General features: G+C 56.1%; 1 protein-coding gene across 1 annotated transcript; it reads left to right on the forward strand.

Annotated features, from left to right (window-relative positions):
• Positions 1 to 1,243: 1,243 nt before the first annotated feature.
• LOC113986520 (protocadherin-16-like) lies at positions 1,244 to 11,830 on the forward strand. The gene is given in 4 exon segments (XM_039390368.1): positions 1,244 to 1,346; positions 1,419 to 4,100; positions 8,959 to 11,222; positions 11,225 to 11,830. Coding segments are annotated over 4 exon segments (5,655 nt in total).
• The last annotated feature ends 1,540 nt before the right edge of the window (positions 11,831 to 13,370 follow it).

Below are 13,370 nucleotides of genomic sequence, written 5' to 3' on the forward strand. Positions count from 1 at the left end.
CCTGTTTGCAGAGATGTCTCAGTAGCTCTGGCTTCAGGCTGTGTGAGAGAGGGTGGTGGAAGGTGTTGTGATGTAGCAGAGCTGTTGTTTGCCATCTGAGTGCCTTGGTGTGTTCTTGCTGGGTCCTTGAGAGGGCTGGAGGCTGAAGAGTGTGGCCTTGATGGTGAAGGGAGGGGAAGATAGAGGTGCATGGCAGGAGGTCAGTGAGAAAGGTATTCCTTAGCCAGAGGGATGGGAGGTGGTAGGGAAGATAAATGAGATCTGTTGCCAAAGAAAGGACATGTCCATGCCTGTGGTAGGATTGCTCTCGGTATTTTAAAAATATTTTGTTAAGGGAAAGTCTGAACAGAAGATACAAGGATGGAAGCAGAAGAGAAGGGAGGCAACGACAAGGCACAGTGAGGGAAGAAAGAAAAGAAAGAGAAAGGAAGAGCAAAAGGGAGAAGAGGAAGAAAGTAGAAAGAAGGAGGTAAATAAAAAAGAAGGGCTTGAAGGAATCAGTGCAAAGAAGAATGAGAGCGCTTGGAAATCAAGTCGGGGAAAAAAGAGAAGAGACAAGGTGGAAACAGAAGAGGAGGGTGAAAAAACATAGGGATAAACAGGAAAGATATAGGGAAAGAGAACAAAGAAAGAGAAAGGAAAGAGAGTCAAGGGAAGGTAAAACCAGGAATACAAAAAGGAAATAAGAAGAAAATATAAAGAAAGACGTGAGCTTGTTCAAGGAAAAATAAAGCCAGAATGAAAGTAAGAAAGAAAGGAAGAACAGAATGGAAACACAAAGGAGACTAAAAAAGAAATGACCGGCTCTCACCGACATTACCTGTAGATGCTGAGTGGAGGTGGTACTCAACAAGGCTCCAATGCACTGCGGCTCTAATACCCAGTATTTAGAGATGATGGCTCCAATTTGATGGTGTCCTCTGCGGCACTGGAGGCAAGTGAGGAGCTTCCAGTGGGGTTGATGAATAGAGGAAGATGGAAAGAGATGGGAAAAACGTGTAAAGAATGGGGAACGGCAGTGACGAAGAAGAAAAAAAAGAAGAAGAAGAAAGTGAAGGAGGAAAGAGAGAAGAGTACTAAGGAAAAAAGAAGAAACAAGAAGGGAAAGGAGACGTGATAAAAAAGAGAGAAGTGAAGGAAGCAAGAAAAAAGAAAGACGAAGAAAAATGAAAGGTTTGGAAGGGAACAGCAAGCGATAAGGAAAAATGACTGAGAAAAAGAAAGAGAAGAAGGGGAGCGGGACATGAGAGAGGAGATGCGTGTGTCGGGGCAGAGGCTTGGGCGCTGTTTGGGAGCGTGTGAGGCGGCGGAGCAGCGCACGGTGTCGCTGCAGGCTGAGGAAGGGCGTGTGGGCGGCTCCTTGGCGGTGCGGCGGAGAGCCCGGCTGTGAGCGCGGGGGGGCGGCTGGGGCCGGGCAGCGGAGCCGGTGCGTGCGGGCGGCGGCGGGAGCCGTGCGGGGCCCGTGCGGGGTCGGAAGGCGGCGTCGGCGATGGGCGAGTGTTTGTGGGGTGCGGTGTTGCGGGTGGTGGCGGTGCAGGCGGCGTGGGCGCTGTGCTGGGGGCAGGTGCGGTACTCGGTGCCGGAGGAAGCGAAGGCCGGGACGGTGGTGGGCCGTGTGGCGCAGGACCTGGGTCGGGAGGCGGGCGAGGCGGAGGCGCGGCGGCTGCGGCTGGTGCCTGGGGGCCGGCGGGCGAGCGTGGAGGTGAGCGGGGCGAGCGGGGCGCTGGTGGTGAGCTCGCGGCTGGACCGGGAGGAGCTGTGCGGCAAGAGCGCGCCGTGCGCGCTGCGGCTGGAGGTGCTGCTGGAGCGGCCGCTGCGCGTCTTCCACGTGGAGCTGGAGGTCACCGACATTAATGACAATGCCCCCATCTTCCCCGCCGCCCGAAAAAACATCACCATTGCGGAATTTACTACTCTCCCTGGGTCCCGGTTTCCTCTGGAGGGCGCGTCAGATGCGGATATCGGAGTGAACGCTCAGCTCTCCTACACACTCAGCCCCAGCGAGCATTTCAGAGTAGAAGAAGAAAACAGTAACTCGCGCAGTAAGTCCCTGTTTCTGGTGCTCACGAAATCTCTGGACCGGGAGTCCATGCCTGTTCACCGGTTGTTGCTGACGGCGAGTGACGGGGGCCGGCCGTCTCTGACAGGGACGATGGAACTTGTAGTTTCAGTTCTGGATGTGAACGACAACGCGCCACAGTTCAACCAATCCGTGTATAATGTACATTTGCCCGAGGACGCAGTAGAGGGGACGCTAGTGGCACGACTGAACGCTACAGATCCAGACGAGGGAAGCAATAGAGAAGTGAAATATGAAATCGATACTGTTGTTCCTCCCTCTGCCTCAGATATTTTCAGCATCGATGCCAAGAGTGGTGAGATCAGACTGATGGGAGCCCTGGACTTTGAGACAGTTACTTTATACGATGTACACGTTAAAGCAACAGATAGGGGGACACCCCCGCTGTCGGGTCACTGCAAGGTGTTGCTGGAGGTGCTGGACGTGAACGACAACGCGCCGGAGGTGCGGGTGACGTCGCTGTCGGTGCCGGTGTCGGAGGACGCGTCGCTGGGGACGGTGGTGGCCCTGCTGAGCGTGTGGGACCGGGACTCGGGGTCGAACGGTCGTGTGCGGTGCTGGGTGTGGCCGTCGGGTCCGTTCGTTCTGGAGGCGACGTTGTCGGGGTCGTACTCGCTGGTGCTGCGGGAGTTGCTGGACCGGGAGCGGGTGTCGGAGTACGAGGTGGAGGTGCGTGCGGAGGACGGCGGTTCTCCGTCGCTGGGCGGCCGCGTTGGGCTGCGTGTGCCGGTGTCGGACGTGAACGACAACGCGCCGTCGTTCGCGCAGGCGGTGTACACGGTGCTGGCGCGGGAGAACAACTTGGCGGGCGCGGAGCTGGCGCGGCTGTGGGCGCGGGACCCGGACGAGGCGGGCAACGGGCGCGTGAGCTACTCGTTGTGGGAGGGCGCGTTGGGCGGGGGGCCGGGGTCGTGGGGGTCGGGGACGTCGGGGTCGGTGGGGGGTGTTGCGGCGTCGAGCTACGTGTCGGTGGAGGCGGAGAGCGGCGTGTTGCGGGCGCTGCAGCCGCTGGACTACGAGGAGGTGCAGGTGCTGCAGTTCGAGGTGCGTGCGGTGGACGCGGGGGAGCCGTCGCTGTGCGGCAACGCGACGGTGCAGCTGTTCGTGGTGGACGAGAACGACAACGCGCCGGCGCTGCTGCCGGCGGCGGGCGGCGGGTCGGAGGCCGGGTCCGTGTCGGGGGAGGCGGGGACGCTGTGGGCGTGGGCGTCGTGGGGTTCGCCGTCGGGTCAGGTGGTGGCGAAGATCCGGGCGGTGGACGCGGACTCGGGCTACAACGCGTGGCTGCGCTACGAGCTGTGGGAGCCGCGGGGCAAGAGCGCCTTGTTCCGCGTGGGGCTGTACAGCGGCGAGGTGAGCACGGCGCGGGCGCTGGAGGAGGCGGACGGGCCGCGGCAGAGGCTGGTGATCGTGGTGCGGGACCACGGCGAGCCGGCGCGCTCGGCCACGGCGACGCTGAGCGTGTCGCTGGTGGAGGGCGGCGAGGCGGCGCTGGCGGCGGCGGCGGGCTCGTCGTCGCTGCTGCCGCGCTCGTTGGCGGGCGGCGAGAGCGGCTCTGGGCCGGCGGCGGCGGCGGCGGCGGCGACGACGAACGTGTGGCTGGTGGTGGCGATCTGCGGCGTGTCGAGCCTGTTCCTGCTGGCCGTGGTGCTGTACGGGGCGTCGCGCTGGGCGCCGCGGGCGGCCGTGCTGTCGGGGCCCGGGCCCACGACGCTGGTGTGCGCCAGCGAAGTGGGCAGCTGGTCGTACTCGCAGCGCCACAGCCGGAGCCTGTGCGTGGCGGACGGCGCGGCCAAGAGCGACCTGATGGTTTTCAGCCCCAACTTCCCGCCGCCGCCCGGCGCCGCGCCCAAGGACACGCAGCCGGAGCCTCCCTCTCTCCTCGACACGGTCAGTGACAATCCCTTGCTCTCGTCTACTTGTTCCCTCCTCCCTCTGCCCCTTCTCTCCCGCCCCCAGGGACGGCCCTGTCGGTCTCCGGGCTCCGCGCCCCTGGCTTGTGGAAGTGGTTGCTTTACAGGTGCTTAAATATGTTAATTGTACCTTTTCATCTGTATCCGATAGAGGTATCGCGGTAACTCCTTGGGGTTCGCAGCAGAGATTTGCTGCTGTGGATATGATTTGTTCTTCCATAGAATGAAATCGCTGCTGATTGTGATGAGAGTTGACCTGTGTTGCCTCGACGTTTGAGTTTTGGAGACAAAGCTTGCTGATGTGTAGCATTTGCACCCGAGCTTGGTGTGCAGGACAGGCTGTGGTGGTGTCAGTCCCCAGGCCCTATGTACTGCCTTCTTCCTTATTGCCTTTGCTGACTGCTGACCGTGGTGGTATCACATGTGGCTTTTTTTCTGTCCTCATCTTCTGACATTCTCCTCTACTTGACATGTGCGGTAGGGTGACAGTTTGGACTGTGGTTTAACGTATTTTCAATCTCCATAATGTAATTTCTCCATTTTGGTTTTCCCAGTCGTGTAATTTTGAAAACTGGGAAGGGGTTCTGGAGATTTCCTGGGGTTTTAGTTTGTTTGGTGTCTTCATTATTGGTTTCATGGCTGTTTATTTTCCCCCCGTTTTTGTGAGCTGTAGTTTTGAAACTGCGTTTGTGGCTGGACAGGAGGCTTGGTGTACACTCACTTGTTTTGATATTTTTATCAATATTTACATTAGCAGCACCCTTACAGCTTCCACGGAAATTCTGTTTTCCACAAGAACACAATAATCCCTCAGCCAATTTCTCCTACCCAGGGGATGGAATGGACTGCATTGCTGTGCTCCTCAGCATCTGGGTTGTTCTGTCTCTCTATTATTATGACATCAGTGCCCGTTGCCATGAGAGCTGTCCCGAGCAGAGCTCTGCAGCGAGTGTTACTCACAGGTGTGTGACATTTCCCTCTGAAACTGCTGACCCGAAGGATCAGCTGCTGAGAGTCTGATGGACACCGGGCATGGGATGCCACCTGTGTGGGTTTTACAGTGTTTTAGTTGCTGGGGAGGGTAAGCAAAAGTTGAGGCTTGAGGTGGGAGATTGTGACTTGTGCCAGAGGTGAATGTGGCAGTGACAGTGAGTAGGGCCTGTGCATGTGCTGATGTGAAAGGTGCCCTTGAGCAGTGGGAAGACTTGTGTACACGAGGGAACTGGAAATCCTTGGGAAGACCATGGTCCCTGTCATAAGAAGAGGGGACTGGGAGATGATGGTCTTTTCTGGAGAATAAATGTTGCAGAGTGAGGAATGGAGGATGATGCCTAGAGGAAAGTGGGAAGCAGGATGGGCATAAAGTGGTTTTGCCCAGGATCTTTTCTCAAGTGTCAAGGTTGTGGAGTTGGAGGCCTTCTGGATCTTGAAAATGTATGTGGTATTGAAATGGCCACAAAGTCCTAGGAAGTTATGAATATTTCCTATCAGAGACGGTTCCCTGTGCTGCTGCAGCCTGGCATAGGGAATGTGTTGGATAAGAATTCGGAACATGCAAACTGATGACCATTTTTGCACCGTTTTGGGGATGTTGTTGTGGGAGGGAAGCACTTCAACCTGCGGTCTGTGTGTATTGTAAGACACCTGTAACAGCTTCCCCAGATGTTGCCTCTGTGCTCCTCTTCATAGAGGATATTTAAGGGCAGTTGAGGAGATGAGTGTCATCTCTGTGCTCTGTTCTTCCCTACTTGTGCTCTTGGCCAGTCAGTCTGGGCAGAGCTGGTGTGTCCTGTTACCACACACAGCTCATTCTGGTGTCTGGATGTACACACCAAACCTCCACATCTACAGAGCAGCCCAGCTTTGTAGAAATTTCTGTGGTAGAAATTCTTCTACCCCACTGACACTTTGATTGCACTTGTGCTTCATTGTTTGGTTTGGTCTTCTTGAAGAAGACAATCTGTGGGGACATTGGTCAGAGCTGTTCACGCCTCTAATCACAGAATATTTAAGCACTCGAATTGTATTTGACATTGCTGCAAAGGCAGAAAGCATCCTGGCATGTGGGAAGAGTCAAAGAGTCCCAGAGTGGGTTTGCAGCATTCCATGTATTCTTTGTGCCAGTCATGAGAGAAGGTGAGGATGTGGAAAGGTCATTGGGGATGAAAAGGAGAATGTCTGCTTAGCTGTGGAGATCCCAGTTCGCAGGGTGCAAGATGGAAGATTATAATGGAATACCTCAGGAAGGGTCCCAGCACACAGTGCTGCTCTCCTGGGATCCTGTCAGGACCTCCAGATGTTCTGAGTATCTCAGGGTACAGTTGTTTCTGGTGTTGCTGCTTGTAAAACATCTGCTGTGTGTGTCTTACTTTCTTGGTTTTGATGTGGAATGTTGTTGGTCAAACAGAAGCTCTTTGAAATTTGGATCATGCTGTCAAGCCTTTTCTAAACCTTTCCTTGATTACCTCTCTGCTCTTAATATTGATAGGCAGGGGAAGGATTGGTCTTGGTGTTCAAGATTTTGCCAAAAAATTGTGTTTCACTGCAGCCGAACAGGTCCTTTGTTTTTCTCCTCTCTTGTGCCAAACTGCCAAAGCTTTGAGTTTGTTTTGGTGGTTTTGTTGGTTGGTTGGTTGATTTCCTCTCTCAGTGGCAGTGTGTCAGACATTTGGGCCATTTCCCATCGGTGTGGGGGATGTGTGTTCTGTTGTGTGTCCTGAGCTAAGTTTCACTTTGAGAGAATGTCCGTAGCTTACAGCTCTGCTTCCTCCTTCCCCTGTGAGAAAAATACATAAGGGCACTGTACACTCTCCAGTTTGTGAGGAACATGAGTAACTGCTTTTGTCCAGCTTCCCCAGGAACTGATAATGTTAATTACAAATATCCTTTTAAATCTATTTCCCTCCCCCGAAAATATTTGTTTTTGGAAGAAGGAACCGGTGGCGCTGCAGGTAAGTTGCACACTTGAAATGGGTGTGTTGGAGAGACTGGTGTGCATTAGCTCCTGTTCAGTTGTGGCATCTTTATGTTGAGTCAACACAGTGTTGATCCTATGGGACCAACAAAGCACCATTTCCTGCTCGGGTACCTTTTGTGCTGCTTCCAGGCCCAGCCTGAGTGGGTGAGAGCCAGCAGGGCTGGAGGAGGGACCAAAATCCCTTTCCCCAAAGAGATGTGTTGGGGTCAAGGGGATGTTCTTAGTGACAGTGCTGTGGTGTTTCCTTCCCGGCTTTTGTCTGACTGTGTGACAAGTGGATCGTGCTGATGAGTGAGGGATTTCCTGGGCATTAATGCTCATAGATACTGAGGTTCTGGTGTGTTGTTGTGGCAGGGAGTGCCTGCCTGAAGAAGAAGGCAAGGACAGCCTGCAGGTGGAGAGTGAGTCAGGAAGGATCGAGGTACATGAAGAGCCCTGAGGAGCAGTTTTGCCCAGTGCTTTTTCAGTCTTTGTGGAGGATTGTGGTGCTGGGCTGTGATGGGTTTGAGTTCCTGAATGAGAAACTCCCCTGGGCGTGTTGGTTCCTTTCCAGCCTGTTTGCAGAGATATCTCATTCGCTCTGGCTTCAGGTTGTGTGAGAGAGGGTGGTGGAACGTGTTGTGATGTAGCAGAGCTGTTGTTTGCCATCTGAGTGCCTTGGTGTGTTCTTGCTGGGTCCTTGAGAGGGCTGGAGGCTGAAGAGTGTGGCCTTGATGGTGAAGGGAGGGGAAGACAGAGGTGCAGGAGCAGGAGATCAGCGAGAAAGGTATTTTCTCTCCAGAGGGATGGAAGGTGGTAGGAAAGAGAAATGAGATCTGTTGCCAAAGAAAGGACATGTCCATGCCTATGGTAGGATTGCTGTAGGTATTTTAAAAATATTTTGTTAAGGTAAAGGCTGAACAGAAGATACAAGGATGGAAGCAGAAGAGAGGGGAGACAACGACAAGGCACAGTGAGGGAAGAAAGAAAAGAAAGAGAAAGGAAGAGCAAAAGGGAGAAGAGAAAAGAAGGTGAGAAAAAAGGGAAGGATATGAAGAAATCAGTGCAAAGAAGGTGGAGACCTATTCCCAATCGACTTATTCATTGTGAGCACTTGGAAAATGTTTTAGAAAAGCGGGCAAAAAGAGAAGAGACAAGGTGGAAACATAAGAGGAAGGGGGGGAAACCGCAGGATAGGGTTAAGGAGAAAAAAAGACATAAGGAAAGAGAACAGGGAAAGAGAAGAGAGAGACACCGGAATGGATAAAAAAGGAATGCAAAAAGGAAATAAGAAAATATAAAGAAAGATGGGAGCTTATTTAAGGAAAAATAAAGCCAGAACGAAAGCAAGAAAGAAAGGAAGAACGGAATGGAATAATAAAGGAGACTAAAAAAGGAAATGACCATCACTCACCGACATTACCTGTAGATTCTGAGTGGAGGTGGTTCCCAACAAGGCTCCGATGTGCGGCGGTTCTAATGCCCTGTATTTAGAGATGATGGCTCCGATTTGATGATCTCCTCTACGGACTGGAGGTAACTGAGGAGCTTCCAGCGAAGTTAATGAATAGAGGAGGATGAAAAGCAATGGGAAAAAGGTGTAAAGAATGGGGAACGGCAGCGCAATGACGAAGAAAAAGAAAAAAAGGAAAGAAGAGAAGAAAGAGAAGGAGGAAAGAAAAGAGTATTAAGGGGAAAAGTAGAAATAAGAAGGGAAAGGAGACAGGATAAAAAATAGAGAACTGAAGGTAGCAAGAAAAAAGAAGAAAGACGAAGAAGGAAAAAATGAAGGATTTTTTGGAAGGGAACAGCTAGCGATAAGGAAAAATGACTGAGAAAAAGAAAGAGAAGGGGAGCGGGACATGTCAGAGGAGATGCGTGTGTCAGGCAGAGGCTTGGGCGCTGTGTGGGAGCGTGTGAGGCGGCGGAGCAGCGCACGGTGTCGCTGCAGGCTGAGGAAGGGCGTGTGGGCGGCTCCTTGGCGGTGCGGCGGAGAGCCCGGCTGTGAGCGCGGGGGGGCGGCTGGGGCCGGGCAGCGGAGCCGGTGCGTGCGGGCGGCGGCGGGAGCCGTGCGGGGCCCGTGCGGGGTCGGAAGGACTGGTCGTGTGCGGCGGCGATGGGCGAGTGTTTGTGGGGTGCGGTGTTGCGGGTGGTGGCGGTGCAGGCGGCGTGGGCGCTGTGCTGGGGGCAGGTGCGGTACTCGGTGCCGGAGGAAGCGAAGGCCGGGACGGTGGTGGGCCGTGTGGCGCAGGACCTGGGTCTGGAGGCGGGCGAGGCGGAGGCGCGGCGGCTGCGGCTGGTGCCTGGGGGCCGGCGGGCGAGCGTGGAGGTGAGCGGGGCGAGCGGGGCGCTGGTGGTGAGCTCGCGGCTGGACCGGGAGGAGCTGTGCGGCAAGAGCGCGCCGTGCGCGCTGCGGCTGGAGGTGCTGCTGGAGCGGCCGCTGCGCGTCTTCCACGTGGAGCTGGAGGTCACCGACATTAATGACAATGCCCCCATCTTCCCCGCCACCCGAAAAAATATCAGCATCGCAGAATTTACTACTCTCCCTGGGTCTCGTTTCCCACTGGAGGGCGCGTCGGATGCGGATATCGGAGCGAACGCGCAGCTCTCCTACACACTGAGCCCCAGCGAGCATTTCAGAATAGAGGAAGAAAACATTGACTCATCCAGCAAGTCCCTCTTTCTGGTGCTCACGAAACCACTGGACCGGGAGACGACTCCCGTTCACCGGTTATTGCTGACGGCGAGTGACGGGGGCCGGCCGTCTCTGACAGGGACGATGGAACTGGTGATCTCGGTGCTTGACGTGAATGACAACGCGCCCCAGTTTAACCAGTCGGTTTACAAAGTAGTTTTGCCCGAGGACGCCACAGTGGGGAAACTAGTGGCTCGTGTGAATGCTACGGATCCAGACCTGGGAATTTATGGAGAAGTAATTTATGAAATTGATTCTGTAGTTCCATCCACAGCCGCAGATATTTTCAGCATTGGTGCAAATAGTGGAGAAATCAGACTGATGGATGCCCTGGACTATGAGACACTTAAGATTTATAACCTACACGTTAAGGCGATAGATAAGGGAATGCCACCTCTATCGGGTCACTGCAAGGTGGTGCTGGAGGTGCTGGACGTGAACGACAACGCGCCGGAGGTGCGGGTGACGTCGCTGTCGGTGCCGGTGTCGGAGGACGCGTCGCTGGGGACGGTGGTGGCCCTGCTGAGCGTGTGGGACCGGGACTCGGGGTCGAACGGTCGTGTGCGGTGCTGGGTGTGGCCGTCGGGTCCGTTCGTTCTGGAGGCGACGTTGTCGGGGTCGTACTCGCTGGTGCTGCGGGAGTTGCTGGACCGGGAGCGGGTGTCGGAGTACGAGGTGGAGGTGCGTGCGGAGGACGGCGGTTCTCCGTCGCTGGGCGGCCGCGTTGGGCTGCGTGTGCCGGTGTCGGACGTGAACGACAACGCGCCGTCGTTCGCGCAGGCGGTGTACACGGTGCTGGCGCGGGAGAACAACTTGGCGGGCGCGGAGCTGGCGCGGCTGTGGGCGCGGGACCCGGACGAGGCGGGCAACGGGCGCGTGAGCTACTCGTTGTGGGAGGGCGCGTTGGGCGGGGGGTCGGGGTCGTGGGGGTCGGGGTCGGGGTCGGTGGGGGGTGTTGCGGCGTCGAGCTACGTGTCGGTGGAGGCGGAGAGCGGCGTGTTGCGGGCGCTGCAGCCGCTGGACTACGAGGAGGTGCAGGTGCTGCAGTTCGAGGTGCGTGCGGTGGACGCGGGGGAGCCGTCGCTGTGCGGCAACGCGACGGTGCAGCTGTTCGTGGTGGACGAGAACGACAACGCGCCGGCGCTGCTGCCGGCGGCGGGCGGCGGGTCGGAGGCCGGGTCCGTGTCGGGGGAGGCGGGGACGCTGTGGGCGTGGGCGTCGTGGGGTTCGCCGTCGGGTCAGGTGGTGGCGAAGATCCGGGCGGTGGACGCGGACTCGGGCTACAACGCGTGGCTGCGCTACGAGCTGTGGGAGCCGCGGGGCAAGAGCGCCTTGTTCCGCGTGGGGCTGTACAGCGGCGAGGTGAGCACGGCGCGGGCGCTGGAGGAGGCGGACGGGCCGCGGCAGAGGCTGGTGATCGTGGTGCGGGACCACGGCGAGCCGGCGCGCTCGGCCACGGCGACGCTGAGCGTGTCGCTGGTGGAGGGCGGGGAGGCGGCGCTGGCGGATCGGCTCCGGCGGGAGGCTCGTTGATCTGCTGCCGCGCTCGTGGTGCTGCGGGCGGCGAGAGCTGGTCGTCGCTGCTGCCGCGCTCGTTGGCGGGCGGCGAGAGCGGCTCTGGGCCGGCGGCGGCGGCGGCGGCGGCGACGAACGTGTGGCTGGTGGTGGCGATCTGCGGCGTGTCGAGCCTGTTCCTGCTGGCCGTGGTGCTGTACGGGGCGTCGCGCTGGGCGCCGCGGGCGGCCGTGCTGTCGGGGCCCGGGCCCACGACGCTGGTGTGCGCCAGCGAAGTGGGCAGCTGGTCGTACTCGCAGCGCCACAGCCGGAGCCTGTGCGTGGCGGACGGCGCGGCCAAGAGCGACCTGATGGTTTTCAGCCCCAACTTCCCGCCGCCGCCCGGCGCCGCGCCCAAGGACACGCAGCCGGAGCCTCCCTCTCTCCTCGACACGGTCAGTGACAATCCCTTGCTCTTGTCTACTTATTCCCTCCTCCCTTTACCCCTTCCCTCCCGCCTCCTGGGCCGGCGTTGCCGGGAGCCGGGCTCAGTTCCCGCGGCCCGAGGGCAGTGGGTACTTGGCGGGCGCTTGAGGATATCAATGGACCTTTTGATCTGCCTCCGCGTCCTTGCCGGAGTCCCCCGGTTCTTGGTGGTGGGCGGGGAGGACTTGCCAGAAGCAGAGGTGTAGCGACACGCCTTTGGGGCTACGGTCCGCCGCTGAGGTTTGCTGCTGTGGATATGAATTGTTCTCCCCTGGACTTAAATCACTGCCCTTTGCCGCGGGAAGTTCCCTGAGGTGTCACTTTGCAGACAACGCTGCTGCCGTGATGGTGTGTAGTGTTTCTAGCCGAGCTTGGTGAAGGAGGGCAAACCAAGGAGGCTGTGCTGGTGACAGTCCCCCCGGCCCTGTGTGCTGCCTTATTGCCCTGGCTGACCATGGTGGTATCAGATGTGGTTTCTTCTCTGTCCTCATCTTCTGACATTTTCCTCTACAGAAGATGTGAGGCAGGGTGACAGTTTGGACTTATGGTTTAATGCATTTTCAATTTCCATAATGTAATTTCTCCATTTTGGTTGCCCTGGTAGTGTCCTTATGAAAACTGGGAAGGTTTTGTTTTGGGGTCTTTGTTATTGATTTTGAGGTTTTTTTGTTTGGTTTTTTCCCCTTGTTTTCTTAGCTTTAGTTTTGAAACTGTGTTTGTGGCTGGACAGGAGGAGCACATTCATGTGTTTTAATTTTTTTATCAATATTTACATTCCCCTTTCAAGTTGTGTGGAAATCCTATTTTCAACAAGGACACAATAATCCCTCAGCCAATTTCTCCTACCCAGAGGATGGAATGGACTGCATTGCTGTGCTCCTCAGCATCTGGGTTGTTCTGTCTCTCTATTATTATGACATCAGTGCCCGTTGCCATGAGAGCTGTCCCGAGCAGAGCTCTGCAGCGAGTGTTACTCACAGGTGTGTGACATTTCCCTCTGAAACTGCTGACCCGAAGGATCAGCTGCTGAGAGTCTGATGGACACCGGGCATGGGATGCCACCTGTGTGGGTTTTACAGTGTTTTAGTTGCTGGGGAGGGTAAGCAAAAGTTGAGGCTTGAGGTGGGAGATTGTGACTTGTGCCAGAGGTGAATGTGGCAGTGACAGTGAGTAGGGCCTGTGCATGTGCTGATGTGAAAGGTGCCCTTGAGCAGTGGGGAGACTTGTGTGAGGGAACTGGAAATCCTTGGGAAGACCATGGTCCCTGTCATAAGAAGAGAGGACTGGGAGATGATGGTCTTTTCTGGAGAATTGCATGTTGCAGGGTGAGGAATGGAGGATGTCTAGAGGAAAGTGGGAGGTACAATGGGCACAAAGTGTTTTTGCCCAGGATCTTTTCCCAGTCTCCAAGGGTGTGGAGTTGGAGGCCTTCTGGATCTTGAAAATGTATGTGGTATTGACATGACCACAAAGTCCTAGGAAGTTATGAATATTTCCTATTAGAGACAGTTCCCTGTGCTGCTGCAGCCTGGCATAGGGAATGTGTTGGATAAGAGTTGGGAACATGCAGACTGATGAACAGTTTTGCTGCCGTTTTGAAAAAGCTGTTGTGGGAGGGAAGCACTTCAGCCTTTTGTGTGTGGGTATTGTAGGGCACCTGTAACAGCTTCCACAGCTGCTGCCATGGTGGATCTGTGCTCCTCTTCAGAGAGGATATTTAAGGGCAGTTGAGGAGGTGGGTGTCAT

The sequence above is a fragment of the Pipra filicauda genome, unplaced genomic scaffold, assembly GCF_003945595.2.
Source record: "Pipra filicauda isolate LSUMZ 115617 unplaced genomic scaffold, ASM394559v2 scaffold815_size75024_pilon, whole genome shotgun sequence".
Taxonomy (NCBI): Eukaryota; Metazoa; Chordata; class Aves; order Passeriformes; family Pipridae; genus Pipra; species Pipra filicauda.